General features: G+C 46.0%; 1 protein-coding gene across 1 annotated transcript; it reads right to left on the bottom strand.

The window, feature by feature from the left end:
- Positions 1 to 2,213: 2,213 nt before the first annotated feature.
- Positions 2,214 to 13,603, bottom strand: ndufb7 (NADH:ubiquinone oxidoreductase subunit B7). The gene is made up of 3 exons (XM_078531174.1): positions 12,078 to 13,603; positions 3,840 to 4,008; positions 2,214 to 2,458 (listed from the first exon to the last, which is right to left on the bottom strand). The coding sequence occupies exons 1-3, from the start codon at positions 12,187 to 12,189 to the stop codon at positions 2,374 to 2,376; spliced, it is 366 nt and encodes a 121-aa protein (XP_078387300.1). The 5' UTR covers positions 12,190 to 13,603; the 3' UTR covers positions 2,214 to 2,373.
- Positions 13,604 to 20,803: the final 7,200 nt, after the last annotated feature.

Here is a 20,803-nt window from a genome sequence, read left to right as displayed (position 1 = left end):
TAAAGGAGGTTCTGATAGTGGCATAAAGGTAAGAAAGCACAATGTGTTAATAGCAAAACAAGGGTAAGAATGACATGGGACAAGTAACAGTTGGCCTTTTTGGGGGTGGGGTGAGGGGGAGGGGGCAGTGGTTGGGGGAAAAATGATGGAAAAAGTGATAAAACAAAGTGGATAAATATAAATTTAAGCAAAGGGGGATTAAAAAGGGGGTAAAGATAGAGGAGAGATCATGGTATGAAGTGGTTGAACTCAATGTTAAGTCCAGAAGGCTGTAAAGTGCCTAATCGAAAGATGAAGTGCTGTCCCTCCAGTTTGCGTTGAGCTTCACTGGAACATTGCAGCAGGCCAAGAATGGACATGTGGGCATGAGAGCAGGGTGGCATGTTGAAATGACAAGCAACAGAAAGGTCTGGGTCATGCTTGCGGACAGACCGAAGGTGTTCCGCAAAGTGGTCACCCAGTCTGTGTTTGGTGTCTCCAATGTAGAGGAGATCACATTGAAGGAGGTGGAAGTGAAATGCTGCTTCACCTGAAAGGAATGTTTGGGCCCTTGGATGGTGAGGAGGTAAAAGGGCAGGTGTTGCACCTTCTGCATTTGCATGAAGTGTTGGGAGTGATGGAAGAGTGGACCAAGATGTGTCGTGGAGGGAACAGTCCCTACGGAATGCTGATGGGGGCGGGGTGTGGGGAAGATGTGTTTGGTGGTGGCATCATGGTGGAGTTGGCGGAAATGGCAGAGGATGATCCTTTGAACGTGGAGGCTGGTGGGTGAAAAGTGAGAAGGGGGACCCTATCATGGTTCTGGGAGGGAGGGAAGGAGGGGAAGATGAGGACAGAGGCGCAGGAGATGGGTCGGACACAGTTCAGGGCCCTGTTAACCACTGTGGCTGGGAAACCTCAGTTAAGAAAGAAGACATGTCAGAACAGATGCAACGGAGGTGAAGATACTGGGAGAATGGAATGGAGTCCTTGCAGGAAGCCGATTGTGAGGAGCTGTAGACAAGGTAGCTGTGGGAGTCAGTGGGCTTGTAAGGAATATTGGTGGATGGTCTATCACCAGAAATGGAGACAGAGGTCAAGGAAGGGAAGGTAAGTGTCGGAGATGGACCATATGAAGGTGATAGTGGGGTGAAAATTGCTTTCTTACCTTTATGCCACTGTCAGCACCTCATTTAGCCCTTACCACTTCCTTTGTCTTTTCATCCATGACCTCTTTGTCAATCTCTCCTTAGCCCCCACCTATTGCTGACCTTCTATCCACCTTCTCCTGCTCCACCCCCTTAAACAGTATAAATTTCATCACATTTCCACTTCTCTTCAGCTCGGAAGAAGGATCATACGAACTCGAAATGTTAACTCTGTTTCTCTCTCCACAGATGCTGTCAGACCTGCTGAGTTTTTCCAGCACTGTTTCTATTTCAGATTTCCAGCATCCACAGTATTTTGATTTTATCCTATCTTCTGCCTGCGTTTATCTAGCTATTTGCTTCAATTATGTTGGGCTGAGATACTGAAGGCTCTGCAGCTGAAAGGGAAGGCTGTAAGTTTGTGGAGTGTTATTCAGTCCTGTCCTTTGTGTCTCTCTCTCTCACATTGTGTGTTCAAGCAGCTCTGCTGGGCAGCAGCAGACACAAAGGTGGCTTGGATCTCCTGACAGCTGAGTACTTGTAATGGGCCAAATTGGAAGCTTTGACAAGGCAAGGCACAAGGGATTCGATAACTCTTTCTGAAGTGCTAAGATTTTGCGAAGTCACAACCCTGATGTTCTAAAATGTAATGGCTGTTGTAAGGTAGGAAATAGTTCAGCCAATTTATGCACAGCAACATCCCATAAACAGCAAGATGTGTGTGATGGGAACTCATGCCAACTAAGAGGGCAGTCCCTTTAATCTGAAAAATGGCACAGAATCTCCCCTCACCAGAGTTGGGGAGGGAGGGAGAGGTTGATGTGGGCGGGTGGGCGGGGGGGACGGACATGGAGGTCCTGTTCCTCCCCCATCTCTGGGAACTAGGAAGCCAGTGGAGCGAGAACAGGACTGCGTTCAGCTATGATGCCCTCCATAACTGAGGAGGCCATGTACACTTGCTCTTTACACCCACATATCATGTATACACCCACCCACATGATCAGACAAGAGATATGTTAGTGAATAGTATGGCAGGAACAGAAGGACCTGGAGGAAGAGAATACGGGATTGCCTGAAATCAACAGGTTAGGTTTATAATTCGATGTTTTATTGATTTCAGGAGATATTAGAATTATATACAAAATAAATTCATCACACATTGCAGATGGGACATCTTGGCCAGATGGGATGCTGTTCCCAGAGGGAGACTGAGCCACAGGCTACTGAACAGGTCCAGGAAAGCATGTTATGCTGCCTGCACCTCCTTTGTTTTCTTCTTCCTCATCAGCAGGCGCTTCTCCCTCTCATACTCTTTCATACGCATCACATAACTGGGGAGAGAGAACATTAGGTTTATGTTTTTAAAATATTTGTAACATAACAAATGATGAAACCCCAACTCAAACAGCATCTGCTGCTTGCCTCGAAACAAAACATAGCAATGAACTACACACAAGAAGAGTCAAGAAATGAGCAGTTAATCTGTTACTACTTCAAGAAACAATAATAACCAGTCGGCCAGGGGGAACTCCTGAGTGCCACGGGATCTTTTATGTCCAACGGGGAGGGCAGACAGCTTCAATTCAACATCTCATGTAAAAGAAGTAACTTCCAACTGTTCAGCACGGCACTGGGAGTGGGGGGCTTAGATTGTTGTGTTCAAGTCTCTAGAGTGTGGGGCCTGAACCCAGAACACTCTTTAAACCCAGATAATACACAGATGTGCGACAGTGAGGTATTCCTCAGAAAAGTAACGGAGTAGGGATAACCAAATCTGATATCCATACACATCTTTGGTGTTCTACCATGCAGTGCCACTGGTACATTGCACTGCAGTGTAACAGTCATCTCAGAACTCCCTCCCTCTCTCTGGTGAGCAGACAGAGAGGCAGCTTTAGCACAGACTTGCCCACTTAGAGGTTTTATACCAATTCGTAGCGCAAACATATCTGAGCACCCATCATTTATCAGCTACTCTAAGACCACTGGCAGCTGATACAAGGAAAATTAAAAGCTTCAAACAGTGTGTCCTGGGGACTGTAGATACATGGAGCTCCACGAAACCCGAGCACAGGGTAATGTGCAGCTGACAGTATAGCTCAGTGCTGCCAGGTTATCAGGGCAGGTACCACTATGGCCAGGGCACAACAAAGTGTGGATGGCTTCTGATCGAGCATCCTGCCTTGATTTGATCTTAATGTTTAGCGATTTCCACCTTTTCGGTTTTAATTATAAATCCTGCATCACTCCTCCCCAACAAGTTCTCCCTCAGTTCCTATCCTGACCGTACCGACACTCAGCAGAGTGTAACTGGAAGGGTGCCAGCAGTCCTCTGCGAACCTATCCGAAGAGGTTGTTCTTCACTCACGAAATGAACCCAAATACAAATGGCTATTCCACCATGGGAGCGAGAAGGGGGCACCGCCACCAAACTGGATCCTGCTCTCACAAGGAGGGGCCTGGCTGAAGCTTACACACTCTGGTCCAGTCAGGACTCTGAAGGTAGGGGTAGGCTCTGCCACCTCCTCAGTGGAGCAGAGACCTGGTAGCAAAGCAGGGATCTTTTCTGATGCCTGTAGCTCAGCTCTGGCTCCTGCATTAGCCAATTCATGACTGAGGGGAGTTTAAGCTAGCTTCAGTAGGTCAGTCAGCCCACCCACCGCCCCAGGGACAGTGCAAAGCGCCTCGGGCAAAAAAAAAAAGTGAACTTACTCCTCGTGCTCGCAGTAATCCCAGTCATGACGCTCGTGTTTACACTCTAGGAAGTTGGGCCACATGTCCCGCTTACACTTCATATACTTGATGAGGTAATGAGCACAGTAATCTCGCTGACTGAGGGGCAACTGGGCATCATTCATCTCCTGCTGTGTCGCAATCATCACTGAGAGAGAGAGAGAGACACATACACTCGGTCATTATATTAAATCCCAGGTACACAATTCTACTTATCCACAACTGGCATTTATACTGTCTATTTATAGTGTAATAAAACTACCCAAGGTGATTTAGAGGAGCTTTATCACAAAAACAAATAATACCAATATTAGGACAGGGTTAGCCAAATCGGTATCTTTGAAGTAGGGTCTTTAGGGAGGGAATTCCAGACTTAGGATCTAGACAGTAGAAGCACAGCTGCCAATGGTGGAGCGATTAAAACAAGCAATGCTGAAGGAGTGATATTTTGAGGGTTTAAGGGCAGGTGGAGGTTACAGCGATAGGGAGGGTGAGGCGACAGGATGATATGGAGACAAGAATGAGGATTTTAAAATGGAGACATTGCCAGAGCGGCATCCAACATAGCTCAGCGGTGATGTGTCTGTTGGACTTGGTGCAGGCAGCAGAGTTTTGGGTGAGCTCAAAGATCAAACCGAATGCAAGGTGAGAAGCTGGTCAGGAGAGCACTGGAGTAGTGGAGGCTGGAGGCAACAAAAGCGATAATAATAAAAAATTTTAAAAATTGCTTTGAATTCCCTATCCTCACTGAACACTGTCCATAAGCATTTCTATTCACCAAATCGCTATTTGTAGTGTTGCTGCCAACAACAATGACACCTCAATGTGGCTGGCATGTTTTATAAAGGGCAGGAGTGTTACATATGAACAATAAAGCTGGTAACCGTTAAAAGAGCAGCTTGTGCGGCAGTCCTATCCCATACCACAATGACTGGGGCATCCTGAATAGACACTTACCATCTCCTCTCTCTGCAGCCACCTGATGTGGAAAATTCCTCTCTGACCCCCCCACAGGTAATCGAAGCCAGTCCAGGAGATCACGCAGACTAAGTGTCATCTATGAAAATGTTTTATATCTGATTGTCCTGAGCTCAATGAGGCATTCTGGAGAGTCTGCTGGTGTGGTGGGTGCTGATGTGATACGATCTCCCCCCACCCCAGGCAGGAACCAATCCAGCTCCCTCTTTAAAGGAAGAATCAGCACCCACCACACCAGCTATGACCCTTCGTAGAGCCTCACACTCTCACTGTCCTGAGTTTAATTTGTTGTTCAGTCAGGGAGCTGGGAAAGTGCTTATAGGTGTTGAGCTGCAGGGCAGAAGTTAGGCAGCCTTTAAACACTTGGTTTTCTATTGCCTGAGTCTTCCAAAGGTAGTTTTTCACCTGTAGAAGAGTGTGGTGCACTGAACAGAAAGATGCTGAGACTGCGGTACTTTACCGTGCTCCAACTTTCTTAACCATCCCTTTAAGTTGCACCCATCACTGCCAGCAACAGTGCTTCACCACAGTATTAACCAGCTCCAAATACTCTGCCCTGAATCTATCGCTGCTCTGCCTGGGTTCAACTGGTCACAGTTATGAAGGGAGACAGTGGTGTCACTAGACTAATAATCCAGTGCCTTGGGGACATGGGTTCAAATCCCACCACAGCAGCTGGTGGAATTTAAATTCAATTAATTTTTTTAAAAATCTGGACTTTAAAAAAGTTAGTCTCAGCAATGGTGACCATGACAACTATCATTGATTATTGTACCTAATCACTTCTGCCATCCTTACCCGGTCTGGCCTACATGTGACTCCCGACCCTTAACTACCCTCTGAAATGGCCTAGCAAGCCACTCAGTTCAAGGGCAATTCAGGATGGGCAACAAATGCTGACCTTGCCAGCGACACCCACATCCCGTTAAAGGGGAAAAAAAGGAAAACTCATGGCAGCAATAGGATTATTTGTCATCAATCCATCGAAATGAGTACGACATTTGCCAGGCTTCATGATTTGCAGGGCAGTCCTACAGCCACAGCTCTTTGGACAGAGAGGACAACAGTTGCTCTGAGGAAGGGTGATCTCAAGCCAGTGTTCTGCTCGCTTCTCTGCAGCAGGAGAGGGAAGAAAGTGGGAGAGTTTACGCGGTCAGAGTTTACTGACTGTTTTGTAGCTTGTCGGATGAGATGCTAACTCAGGATATGATTAACAGCAAGTTCCTCCAATGCACCAATGTCCACCAATTTGCCCCATTTTCAATGAGGCCTTCAGAGTATCCTTGAAATGTTTTCTCTCCTCCTTGAGATGGGGTGCCATTCTTAAATTGTGAAGTTGGGATCTGGTCATTTGGAAAGTGGATGCAATGGCCAGACCAGCAGAGTGATCAGAGCGGTGTTGCTGCACCGACTCTCTTCACTATCTACCTCAGCCTGGCCGCTGAACTCATGCATGACCAACTCCCACAAGGAGTCAGGATCGAGTTTCAACACAACAGGAAACTTCCCTTTCCAACCTCAATTGGCTGAGAGCGGAGACAAAGATGACCCTCCAGTGCATCCACAACTTACAATATGCCATCAGCTGAGCAGTTGTGGCCCTCACTGCGAGTGACATTCAGTCCGCCCTCAACCTCTTCCATTCCAAAGAAGAGGGTTGGTCTCTCACTCAACACAAACGAGAACCAAAATCCTCCACCAGCCCTCTCCCAGACAAGTACCTCCATCTCTGGCTATTGTTAGTGATGGGAGATTTTAGAACACTTCCCTTATCTCGGTAGCCAAGTTTCTCAAAAGGTCGCCATCAAAGAGGAGATCTAGTTCAGAATCAGCTGTGCCGGCACAGCCTTCCATAAACTGTGCAACTGGGTCTTCAACAGAAATCTTCTTAAAAGGACGAAGGCTTTACTTTAAAACGCTGTTGTTGCCACCGCCCTTCTAAATGACAGAGAGATTTGGGTCACCTACCAAAGGCATTGGAGAATTTCCACCAGGGGTGTCTCCACAGGATACTCGAAGTCAAGTGGGGAGACAGGCGAACAAACTCCAGCATCTTCACCAAAGCCAACCTTTCCAGCATCGCAACCATGATCATGCGGAATAGGATCATTACTTTAGTCACCACAGTTTCAATACACAAGTACTGCAGTCAATCTCTGCACAGCTGGATCCTGCAGACAGTTGTGCAGTGAACGACCAGTGAATGGGCAATGGCAGTTGAGAGATGGAAGTTAGACAGGATACGGGGAGAATTGGAGGATCTCTAAGGAGCCGTCTGTCTGTTTAATGGTGTGTTAGTTATCTGGTTGGGATTTTTCTGTAATAATAATGGTGAGGCTATCTGTGCTCTCCATTATTAAAGGATAAGTGTACTGCCAGAGCAACCCCTGGCATCTGCACGTGCAGTTAAACACAGAAATCGCTGATATATCCAGCTCCTCAACAGGATGTACTCTTGCGGTCCTCGCTCAGTGACTCAGCAATGAATTTTCTGCAATGACACAAACTTCAGGCACTTTTCCCACTAGTTACACACTAAAAACAGGTGTAAAGGTTAGGGTTACTGCATTTGGGGGTGAGAGAGTTTTTAATTTGTTAAGTGATAACTAGTGAACAGCCTCTTTGGCCCTGAAAAAAATAATCCAAGTTCCTGACACTGGTGGTAAGCGATCAAGGCGAACATAAAGAGGTTCTTCATCCTCAGAGGTGTTCAGAAGGCAAAAAAGAGACAGAGGGAACTGTCCCGACTCCAGAAAAGCATGCAGGATCTGCTCCTGCTGCAGTTGATGGGATCGATGTTAGGGAGGATCTCCCGGAGGTGAAGAGCTAGCAAGCCTTATTCTTTGCCTCAGAGGCCTCCACGATCATCTTTCGGTCCAGAGTTCGCTCCGTGGAGCAGGATGAGATATGCGCTTCTTCTTCCAAAAGGTTCAGAGACAGCTCTGTGATCAGCAGCCCGAAAGATGACAACAGTTCAGTAACGTCATCACAGCTTGATATACCAAAGATCAGCAAATCCTTTTAGGCCAGGCTCTATGAGACGAAGCCCACAGATAACTTGGTGAAAGATGCTTTTTGATCTGCCCCAAAACTTGTTGGTCTTCCAGTGCAAAGAGCTGTCAATGATCGAGTATTGCAGACTGGCGCTTTCCAAAGTGTAGGACTACGCGCTGAGGGGCACACTAAAGCTTGGGTGAATCGCAGCAAAGGCTCAGTGGAGAAAGACCAGAGTATAAGGCCCTCCTGTCATAGTACGCTGAGGTGCTGGAAGCTGTGGAAAACCCTTTGGGCAGTATGCTTGACATCAAACGCATATTATAAAAATACCTGTAATTGTAAGCGTGCCACGTGCTGTAATGAAAGGAATTGAACCACTTTGCACTTTACATAAAGTCAAATCTGTAATGCATTTTACAAATATTATGGATAATAAAATATATCTTTTCAAAAATAAAGCTACAACCTGTATAATGAGGGACTTTAATTATCAGAACATAGACTGGGATAATAGTGGTGTAAAGGGCAGGGAGAGGGCAACAGTTCCTAGACCGTGTTCAAGAAAATTTTCTTCAGTAGTATGTTTCCAGTCCAATGAGAAAGGAGTCACTGCTAGACCTAGTTCTTGGGAATGAGGTGGGCCAAGTGGATCAAGTGTCAGTAGAAGAACACTTAGTGGACTGTGAACATTGTATCATAAGACTATGGAAAAGGAACAATCCAGAGTAAGAATAATTAACTGGGGGAAAGCCAACTTCAATGGGGTAAGAATAAATTGGGGTCAAAGGTTGGCAGGAAAAACAGTAGCTGAACAGGAATACCTTCTAAGAAGAAATGAATTGGGCACAGTCAAGATATATTCTCTCAAAAGGGAAAGGTAGGGCAAACAAATCCAGAGCTCCCTGGGTGACAAAAGAGAAAGAAATTAAGATAAAGAAGAAAAACTGTGCCTATGACAGGTGTCAGGTGGAAAATACAATTGAGAACCGGCTGAATATGGAAGGTTCAGAAGGGAGGTGAAAAAGCAAATAAGAGAAGCAAAGAGGGAGCGTGAAAAGAGACTGGCAACTAACATAAACGGGAATCCCAAAGTCTTCTATAGGCATATAAATAGTAAAAAGGGTTATAAAAGGAGGAGTAGGATCGATTAGAGACTAAAATGGGAATTTACGCATGGAGGAGGAGACATAGCTAAGGTATTAAATAAATACTTTGCATCAGTCTTAACCAAGGAAGAAGATGCTACCCAGGCTATGGTGAAAGAGGAGGCAATTCAGACGCTAGAATGGTTTAAAGTTGATCAGGAGGTGACATTGGGTAGGCTGTCCATCCTTAAAAATTGATAAGGCACCAGATGAGATGCATCCAAGGATACGGTAAGAAATGAGAGTATAAATTGCAGGGGCACTGCCCATAATATTTCTGGCGCCAGAGGAGTGGAGAATTGCAAACATTATACATTTGTTCAAAAAGGGTGTAAACATAAGCCCAGCAACTACAGTACAGTCAGTTTGACTTCAGTGTCGGGGAAACTTCTAGAAATAATAATTCAGGGCAAAATTAATAGTCACGTGGACAAATATGGGTTGATTAAGAAAACCCAGCATGGATTTCTTAAAGGAAAATCATATTTAATTTACTTGTTGGAGCTTTTTGAAGAGGTAACAAGAGGAGTGATGAGGGCAATGCTGTTGATGTGATGTAGATAGACTTCCAAAAGTCATTTGATACAGTGCCACAAAACAGGCTTGCGGGAAAAGTTATAGTTCATGGAATAAAAGGGACAGTAGCAAAAATACAAAATTGGCTGAGTGACAGGAACAGAGAGTAGCGGTTAATGAATGCTTTACAGGCTGGAGGAAGGTTTGTAGTGGAGTTGCCCAAGGGTCGGTATTAGGACCTTTGCTTTTCCTGAAATATATTAATGACTTCGACGTTGGTCTACAGGGCACAACTTCAAAATTTGCGAATGATACAAAACTTGGAAGCATTGTGAACCATGAGAAGGATAGTGTAGGATTTCAAAAGGACAGGCAGGTTGATGAAACGGGCAGACAGGTGGCAGATGAAGTTCAACACCGAGAAATGTGAGGTGATTCATCTTGGTAGGAAGAACATGGAGACAATATAAAATTAAAGGGACAAATCTAAAGAGGGTGCAGGAGTAGAGGGACCTGGGTGTATATGTGCATAAGTCATTGAAGGTGGCAGGACAGGTTGAGAGAGAAGTTAAAGCATACAGTATCTAGGCTTTATTAATAGGGGCATAGAATCCAAGAGCAAGGATATTAGGTTGAACTTGTATAAGACACTAATTCGACCTCAGCTGGAGTACTGCGTCCAGTTCTGGGTGCCACACCTAAAGTGGAAGGATGGTGAAGAAAAGATTCACGAGAATTGTTCCAGGGATGAAGAACTTCAGTTATGAAGATTGATTGGAGAAGTTAGGACTATTTTCCTTGGAGAAAAGAAAAGAGGAGATTTGATAGAGGTATTCAAAATGAAAAGGGGTCTGGACGGAGTAGATAAGGAGAAACTGTTCCCACTCGTGGAAGGATCGAGGACGAAAGGGCACAGATTCAAAACAACCGGCAAAAGTAGCAAAAGCCACATGAGAAAAAACTTTCACGCAGCGAGTGGTTGAGGTCTGGAATGCACTGCCTGTGTGTGTGGTGGAGGTAGATTCAATCGAAGCCTTCAGAATAGAATTAGACTATTATCTGAACAGAAAGAATGGGCAGGGTTACGGGGAGAACTAATTAAATTGCTCATTCAGAGAATCGCTGCAGACAGGAAGGGTCGAATGGCTTGCTGCTGTGCTGTAACAATTCTGTATTGCACAGGGAGACAGGAATTGGACGATTTGATTAGAGAACACAGCACACGCAAACATGCGCGCACGCACACTATTATATCGACTGGAGTAAAAGGCTGCAACCACACTCCCATCCGGATAATTCAAAAATGTCAAATGTTAATTAACTGTAGCCTGAAATGTCATAGTAACTTACCCAATAACCATAAGAACAGTGGTCACTCAGCAGCAGCTGCAGCGTTTCAGCTAGGGTTGTTTCAGGATAGGCTAGGGTTGTTTTCCTTAGAGCAAAGAAGGCTGAGGGGGGACCTGATTGAGGTATACAAAATTAAGAGGGACATAGATAGGAAGAAACTTTCCCCCTTAGTGGAGGTGTCAATAACCAGGGGACATTGATTTATGGTAAGGGGCAGGAGGTTTAGAGGGGATTTGAGGAAAAATGTTTACAGCCAGAGAATGGTTGGAATCTGGAACACACTGCCTAAGCGGGTGGTAGAGGCAGGAACCCTCACAACATTTAAGAAGCATTTAGATGAGCACTTGAAATGCCATAGCATACAGGGCTATGGGCCAAGTGATGGAAAATGAGATTAGAATAGATGGTCGGCAAGGACACAATGGGCTGAAGGGCCTGATTCTGTGCTGTATAACTCTATGACTATTATTATGGGCTGTTTGAGAGCGGTCACTCAGCAGCAGAATACTACATTATTATGGGATGTTTGAGAGTGGGTCACTCAGCAGCAGAATACTACATTATTATGGGATGTTTGAGAGTGGTCACTCAGCAGCAGAATACTACGTTATTATGGGATGTTTGAGATTGGTCACTCAGCAGCAGAATACTACATTATTATGGGATGTTTGAGATTGGTCACTCAGCAACAGAATACTACATTATTATGGGATGTTTGAGAGCGGTCACTCAGCAGCAGAATACTACATTATTATGGGATGTTTGAGAGCGGGTCACTCAGCAGCAGAATACTACATTATTATGGGATGTTTGAGATTGGTCACTCAGCAGCAGAATCCTACATTATTATGGGATGTTTGAGATTGGTCACTCAGCAGCAGAATACTACATTATTATGGGATGTTTGAGATTGGTCACTCAGCAGCAGAATACTACATTATTATGGGATGTTTGAGAGCGGTCACTCAGCAGCAGAATACTACATTATTATGGGATGTTTGAGATTGGTCACTCAGCAGCAGAATACTACATTATTATGGGATGTTTGAGATTGGTCACTCAGCAGCAGAATCCTACATTATTATGGGATGTTTGAGATTGGTCACTCAGCAACAGAATACTACATTATTATGGGATGTTGGAGCGGTCACTCAGCGAAATGCTATGGATGCTTCTGATTCCCCGCTCCCCCCACACCCCCCCCCCCACCCCACCCACCCGAGATACTCACCGCGCTCCTGCCGCTCGGGGAACCCCAGGTCGGTCGGGAAGCTGGGGATGCTGCCGGGCTCGGGCTCGATGTCCGGATCGGTCAGGTACCGCCGCCCTAGATGCGCCCCCATCCTTCAGGGTGACCCGCCGCCGTCACCCGGATCTGAATCCCGGCCGCCCGCCCGCCTTTCCGGGGCAGGGCTGCGCGCGCATCCGGGCTGTGGGCGGGGCCTATCTTCCCCCGCCGACGTCAGCCCCGGCCGCCATCTTGGTACGGGGCGGATGTGGTGGGAGCAGGTCGCCTAGCAACCCCAATAGCCCAGGTTAGTGATGAGGAAAGCTGAGCCAGCAGAATCTTTTCCCTTTAAACTTCTCCACCCTGCTCTGAAATTTATCCCCTGTTGTCCTCAGCTCTGCACTGTGTTATAGGGAGGGGTGGGTACCGACTACCCCAGGTACAGGGGGTGCTGGGATACTGTCTGCGGGTATGGGGGGTGCTGGAGTACTGTGCTGGGTACAGTGGGGGCTGGGGTACTGTCTGCCAGGTATAGGGTGTGCTGGAGTACTGTGTTGGGTACAGGGTGTGCTGGGATAGTGTCTGCGGGTATATTGGAGGCTGGGAGACTGCCAGGTACAGGGGGAGCTGGGGTACTGTCTGTGGGTACAGTGGGTGATGGGGTACTGTCTGCGGGTACAGGGGGGGCTGGGGGTACTGTCTGCCGGGTATGGGGGGTGCTGGGGTACTGTGCTGGGTACAGGGGATGCTGGGGTACTGTCTGCCGGGTATGGGGTGTGCTGGGGTACTGTCTGCGGGTACAGGGGATGCTGGGGTACTGACCACCACCAACCCCCTGATACAGAGGGTGCTGGGGTACCGTCCCCTGGGTACAGGGATTGCTGGCATACTGTATTCCCAGTTACAGGGTGGTGCTCGCCTGTTCTAAAACCCTCCTTAAAACCTATAGCTCAGCTTTCGGCTACCCTGGATATCGCCTCCTCCTCCATCATTCATTTTTGTCTGATTAGAATTCTGTGAAGTTCCTCAGGACTTTCTTCTACTGGAAAGACACTATAGACCATAAGACATAGGAGCAGAAATTAGGCCATTCGGCCCATCGAGTCTACTCTGCCATTCAATCATGGCTGATAAGTTTCTCAACCCCATTCTCCCGCCTTCTCCCCATAACCTTTGATCCCCTTACCAATCAAGAACCTATCTATCTCCGTCTTAAATACACTCAATGACCTGGCCTCCACAGCCTTCTGTGGCAATGAATTCCATAGATTCACCACGCTCTGGCTAAAGAAGTTTTTCCTCATCTCTGTTCTAAAAGGTCTTCCCTTTACTCAGAGGTTGTACCCTCGGGTCCTAGTCTCTCCTACTAATGGAAACATCTTCCCCACGTCCACTCTATCCAAGCCTTTCAGTATTCTGTAAGTTTCAATCAGATCTCCCCCTCATCCTTCTAAACTCCATCGAGTATAGACCCAGAGTTCTCAAACGTTCCTCATATGTTAAGCCTTTCATTCCTGGGATCGTTCTCATGAACCTCCTCTGGACCCTCTCCAGGGCCAGAACATCCTTCCTGAGATACGGGGCCCAAAATTGCTCACAATATTCTAAATGTGGTCTGACCAGAGCCTTATAAAGCCTCAGCAGCACAACCCTGCTTTTATATTCTAGTCCTCTCGAAATAAATGCCAACATTGCATTTGCCTTCCCAGCTATCGACTCAACCTGCAAGTTAACCTTAAGAGAATCCTGGACTAGGACTCCCAAGTCCCTTTGCACTCCAAATTTCTGAATTCTCTCCCCATTTAGAAAATAGTCTATGCCTCTATTCTTCCTACCAAAGTGCATGATCTCACACTTACCCACGTTGTGTTCCATCTGCCACTTCTTTGCCCATTCTCCTAACCTGTCCAAATCCTTCTGCAGCCTCCCCACCTCCTCAATACTACCTGTCCCTCCACCTATCTTTGTATCATCTGCAAACTTAGCCAGGATGCCCTCAGTTCCTTCATCTAGATCATTAATGTATGAAGTGAAAAGTCCCAACACCGACCCCTGCAGAACTCCACTAGTCACCGGCCGCCATCCTGAGAAGGACCCCCTTATCCCCACTCTCTGCCTCCTGCCAGACAGCCAATCTTCTATCCATGCTAGTACCTTGCCTCTAACACCATGGGCTCTGATCTTACTAAGATGCCTGTGCGGCACCTTGTCAAAGGCCTTCTGGAAGTCCAAGTAGATAACATCCATAGGCTCTCCTTTGTCTAACCTACTCGTTACCTCCTCAAAGAATTCTAACAGATTTGTCAGGCATGACCTCCCCTTGATGAAACCATGCTGACTTTGCCCTATTTTACCATGCACTTCCAAGTATTCTGAAATCTCATCTTTAATAACAGACTCTAAAATCTTACCAATGACCGAGGTCAGGCTAATCGTCTTTTGCCTCACTCCCTTCTTAAACAGGGGGTTACATTAGCGATTTTCCAGTCCTCTGGGACCCTCCCTGACTCCAGTGACTCCTGAAAGATCACCACTAACGCCTCCACTATCTCTTCAGCTATCTCCTTCAGAACTCTGGGGTGTAATCCATCTGGTCCAGGTGATTTATCCACCTTCAGACCTTTCAGTTTTCCTAGCACCTTCTCCTTGGTAATGGCCACCAGACTCATCTCTGCCCCCTGACTCTCTTGATCTTTGGGGATGTTACTCGTGTCTTCCACCGTGAAGACTGACGCAAAGTACCTATTCAGTTCCTCCACCATTTCTTTGTTCCCCACTACTACTTCTGCAGCGCCATTTTCCAGCGGCCCAATGTCCACTTTTGCCTCTCTCTTACCCTTTATATATCTAAAAAAACTCTTGCAATCTTCTTTTATATTACTGGCTAGTTTACCCTCATACTTAATCTTCTCCCTCCTTATTTCTTTTTTATTTGTCCTCTGTTGGTCTTTGTAGGCTTCCCAATCCTCTGGTTTCCCATTGCTCTTTGCTGCATTGTATGCTTTCTCTTTAGCTTTTATGCTGTCCCTGACTTCCCTTGTCAGCCATGGTTGCCTCGTCCTCCCTTTAGTATGCTTCTTCTTCCTAGGGATGAATTTTTGCTGTGTCCCCCAAATTACTCCCAGAAACTCCTGCCATTGCTGTTCCACTGTCTTTCCTGCTAGGCTCATCTCCCAGTCAATTCTGGCCAGCTCCTCCCTCATGCCTCTGTGATTGCCTTTATTCAACTGTAATACCGTTACATCTGATTCCAGCTTTTTCCTCTCAAATTGCAGGGTAAATTCTATCATATTATGGTCACTTCCTCCTAAGGGTTCCTTCACCTTAAGCTCCCTTATCAAATCTGCCTCATTACACACTCATTACACTATATAAACGCACACTGATAAATGCACAAGAAGACGGGGGGTAATTCCATAAAGACAGGCTGCGTCTGAAGAGGGAAAGGGTCCAAAGTCCAAATAAACCACAGTCAAGTAAGGAAGCAACAACCGCTTAAAGTAGCGGGGAGGTGTGGGGAACAGTGACTGGGAATAAAAAACAACCAGTATTGACTACTTTTATATTCATTCATGGGATTTGCTAGGCCAGCATTCATTGCCTTTACCTAATTGCCCTTGAGAAGGTGGTGGTGAGTTGCCTACTTGAACCGCTGCAGTCCATGTGGTGTAGGTACACCCACAGTACTGTTAGGGAGGGAGTTCCAGGATTTTGACCCAGCGACAGTGAAGGAACGGCGATATATTTCCAAGTCAGGATGGTGAGTGGCTTGGATGGGAACTTCCAGATGGCGGTGTTCCCATGTGTCTGCTGTCCTTGTCCTCCTAGCGGTCACGGGTTTGAAAGGTGCTGTCTAAGGAGCCTTAGTGAGTTCCTACAGTGTATCTTGTAGATGGTACACACTACTGCCACTGTGTGCATCGGTGGTGGAGGGAGTGAATGTTTGTGGACAGAGTGCCAATCAAGTGGGCTGCTTTGTCCTGGATGATGTCAAACTTGTGTGTTGTTGGAGCTGCACTCATCCAAGCAAGTGTAGAGTATTCCATCACACTCCTGACTTGTGCCTTGTAGATGGTGGACAGATTTGGGGAGTCAGGAGGTGAGTTACTCGCCACAGGATTTCACACTCTCCCACCTTACATTCCATCCACCATCTTCTTTTCCAATCATTTAACTGGTCTATTGCCCTTAGCAGCTTCTTTGTATCCTCCTTCACAGCTTACCTTCCCTCCTAACTTTATATCACAATTGTTAACAGTGAGCTGAGATTCCTAAGAGGAGAGAATTGCCAATTTGTAGATGATCAAAGCTGAGTTGAGTGTGAGGTGTGTGCTGGAGGATTGGAGAGGGACCAGTGAAATATCCATTTTTAAAAAGGGTGTCAGAGTGAATCTGGCTAATTATAGCCTTTTACCTCTGTGATGGGGAATATTTGAGTATATATAAATGAAGATTGGGAATGTTGTCAACTGTGTTGGGGATAGTCTTGAAAAACTTCAAAAGAATATAGACATGTTGGAGAATTGGGCAGACAAGTGGCAGATGAAGTTCAATGCAGAGAAGTGTGAGGAGATTAATTTTGGCAGGAAAAATATGGTGAGACAGTATAAAATAAAGAGAGATCCTCTGAAGGAGGTGCAGGAATAGAGGGTACACGTACATTGGTCATTAAGGTGGCAGGGCATGTTGAGAGAGCAGCTAATAAAGCATATAGTTAGTATGTTAGGCTTTATTAATAGGGGCACAGAGTGCAAGAGTAAGGAGGTCATGCTGAACTTGTGTAAGACAATAGTTAGGCTTCATCTGGAGTACTGCATCCAGTTCTGGGTGCCATACTTGAGAAAGGATGTGAAGGTATTGGAGAGGGTACAGAGTAGATTCACAAGAATGATTCCAGCGATAATGAACTGTAGTTATGAGGATAGATTGGAGAGGTTGGGGCTGTTTTCCTTGGAGAAAAGAAGGCTGAGAGGAGACTTGATAGAGGTGTTCAAGATCCTGAGGGGTATGGACAGGGTGGAGAGTGAGAAACTGATCCCACTTAAGAGAACATCAAGAACTATAGGGCACAGATTCAACATAATTGACAAAAGGAGTACATGTGATGTGAGGAAATTTTTTTTCACCCAGAGGGTGGTTGGAGTCTGGAACAAACTACCAGAAAGGGTGGCGGAGGCAGGTTCAATCGAGATATTCAAAAGGGAATTGGATTGCTATCTGAAAAGAGAGAATGTGCAAGGTTACGAGAATAAGGCAGGGGAGTGGGACTAGATGGAATGCTCTTTCAGAGAACCAGTGCAGTCTCGATGGGCCGATAGCCTCCTTCTGCGCTGTAAAGATACTGTGAATTCAGGAGGAAATTACAATTTTCTCTTTATCTGGATGCCTGGTTTAAAAGTAACTTGCACAGATTTCAAAAAGGACAGCCATGCTTGCAAACTGTCCGGCCCTTGTGTGGAGGTAACATGCACAGCAAAATGAGAAACGCAGTGGATGTGGTGTACATCGACTACAGGAAGGCCTTAATCAAGGTACTACTTGGGAGATTTGAAGAACAATTAAGGAGGATGGAGTTAGGGGGAGAGTAGCAAATTGGAGTAAAATTGGTTAGAAGGAAAAAAGAGTAAGAATTAGGGGTAGCTTTTGGCATGCCTGAAAGTGGGTAGTGGTGCCCCTCGACATTCACCTCACAGGCTGCTTTTGTTCACTGTACATCATTGATTTGGGTATAGTTCTAGAGCCCCAAACCATCTTTTTTTCACCGTGCCCATTATTTTTATAATCAACAAGTGTTAAAGGGGAAATAAGACACAAAAATCACTTTTTTTTTAATACTCCTATGAATTTTCAATTGAAATTTGGCACTCTTGTGTTTGCCCTGATGAGAGCAAGATGAAAAGATTCGGTAACATGTCTCTCTTTTCAGCAATATGAATTTTCTCCCGGGTTTCTTGTGGTTATGTCTAAGAGGTTCATCCTGAATTCCTGGAGACTACAGGACAATCCTGGAGGATAAGCCACCTCTGACCTTGCAAGCACGTGCTCGGTGTTTGCTGTTGCTGTTTGAGGACAGGTAGGTTCCTGTCTCTTTTTTTCATGGGGGTGTGGGCGAAGTGGGTGGTGTTCCCAAATTGAAGCTCTCCCATTACATTCTGTATTTTTGACAGCCCACGCTTCAGTTGCCTGAAAGCCAAGGAGTTGGGGTCGGCATTCAGGGCTCCTTCAAGGTCACTGTTGTAGCGTTTGGTAACTCACGGAGGCAGTATCATCTATCCTTTGAAATTTTCCCATTGCTGTTGGTAGAAGTGCAGTCACAATGGGACTGAATGGAGAGCAGTTCAAAACGTGCTTTCTTTTCCCCACACCACATTTCTCTGTCCCTGCCATCCTTTTAAATGCCATCTTTCTATTGGTGCCAATGACTTTCTTGGCTTCAGGCCTTGCGTCCTACACAGTTGCCAGCCTTACTACCGAAGATTGGTGGGTTACTTTACACGGAAGTTTTTTCTTATATACATTATTAATTCTCTGGATGTCGGTGTTGCTGGCAAAAATTATTGCTCAAATCTGGTTACTCTTGAGAAAGTGGATGTGGTCTGATACAACCCTGGGGCTTGCTAGGCCATCTCAAAGGTCAGTTAAGGGCCTGCCACAGTGGTGGGGAACTGGCCTTACGAATGGGTCAGACTGGCTAAGAAGAGAAGGGTTTCCTTTCCCTAAACGTGCCAGTCAGGGTTTTATGCCAATCCAACAGCTTCGTGGTCACCGTTACTGATGCCAGCTTTTTATTTGCAGATTTTGAAAGTGGAATTCAAATTCTCAAAACTGGCATGCTGGGATTTGATCTCACATTTGAGTCCAGTAACATTACCAAAATTACAAAAGGTAAAATAGGAAGTTGAGCCCAAAATCATACACTTATAGATATCTACAGCACAGAAGGAGGCCATCTGGCTCATCGTGTCCACGCCAGTCAACAAAGATCTGACTACACTCATCCCATTTTCCAGTGCTTGGCCCATAGCCCTGGATATCTAAATACTTCTTAAATGTTATGAGAGTTTCTGACTCAACCACCCTTTCAGGCAGTGAGTTCCAGACTCTCACCACCCTCTGGGTGAAAAAAGTTTCTCCTCAACTCCCCCTTTTCACCTTCTACCTCTTACTTTAAATCTATGCCCCCTGGTTATTGACCCCTCTACTAACGGAAAAAGTGCCTTCCTATCTACGCCTGTCAATCTTATACATCTCTGTCAGGTCCCCTCTCAACCTTCGTTACTCCAAGGAAAACAAGCCCAGCCTATCCAATCTTTCCTCATAGCTCAGACCTTCCAGCCCAGGCAGCATCCTGATAAATCTCCTCTGCACCCTCTCCAGTGCAATCACATCCTTTCTATAATGTGGCGACCAGAACTGCACACAGTACTCCAGTTGTGGCTTAACCAGCGTTTTATGCAGTTCCAGCATAACCTACCTGCTCTTGTATTCTACGCCTCGGCTAATAAAGGCAAGTATACCATATGTCTTCTTAACCACCTTATCCACCTACCCTGCTACCTTCAGGGATCTATGGATATGCATACCAAAGTCGCTCTGATCTTCAGTACTTTTCCATTCATAGTGTAATCCCTTGCCTTGTTAGACCTCCCCAAGTGCATTACCTCACATTTGCCACTGGTCTGCCTGCCTGACCACTCCATTGATATTTTCCTGCTGTTTACGGATATCTTCCTCACTATTTACCACCCTACCAATTTTCGTGTCATCCGCGGGCATCTTGATCATACCCCCTACATTTAAGTCCAAAACATTTATGTACACCACAAACAGAAAGGGCCCCAGCACTGAGCCCTGTGGAACCCCACTGGAAACAGACTTCCAGTCACAGAAACATCCCTCTACCATCACCCTTTGCTTCCTGCCTCTGCCAATTTTGAATCCAACATGCCACTTTGCCTTGGATCCCATGGACTCTTACGTTCTTGCCATGAGGGACCTTATCAAAAGCCTTGCTAAAGTCCATGTAGACCATATCAAATGCATTACCCTCATCAACACTCCTGGTTACCTCCTCAAATAATTTGATCATATTTGTCAAACACAACCTTCCCGTAACAAATCCATGCTGACTATCCCTGATTAATCCATGTCTCTCCAAGTGCAGATATATTCGGTCCCTCAGAATTCTTTCTAGTAACTTCCCCACCAACAAGTTAGACTGACTGGCCCGGAGTTTCCTGGTCTATCCCTCCCTTTTTTAATAATGGGACAATGTTAGCAGTCCTCCCGTCTTCTAGGACCTCACCTGTGGCCAGAGAGGATTTGAAAATTACTGCCAGAGCCCCTGATATCTCTTCCCTTGCCTCCCTCAACAGCCTGGGATACATCTCATCGGGGCCTGCGGATTTATCCACTTTAAGGCCGCTAAACGCGCTAGTACCTCCTCTCTCTCTATGTTAATTTCCTCTAATATTTCACAGTCCTCCACCCTGTTTATACTTGCATCGTCCTTTTCCATTGTGAAGACCAACGCAAAGTATTAATTGAGGACTGTACCCACGTCTTCCGGGTTCACACACATATTATCTCTATGGTCCCCAATTGGCCCTACTCTTTCCCGAGTTACTCTCTTGCTCTTTATAAATCGTGTTGGCGTTTATTCTTCATGTGGGCAACTGGCGGGGGGGGTGGGCGGGGGGGGGTCCTACTAATAATTTCCAAGACCCAAC

This window comes from Cetorhinus maximus, chromosome 28, assembly GCF_964194155.1.
Source record: "Cetorhinus maximus chromosome 28, sCetMax3.hap1.1, whole genome shotgun sequence".
Taxonomy (NCBI): Eukaryota; Metazoa; Chordata; class Chondrichthyes; order Lamniformes; family Cetorhinidae; genus Cetorhinus; species Cetorhinus maximus.
Note: the sequence above shows the minus strand (reverse complement) of the source record. Positions and strands in the feature narration are given on the sequence as shown.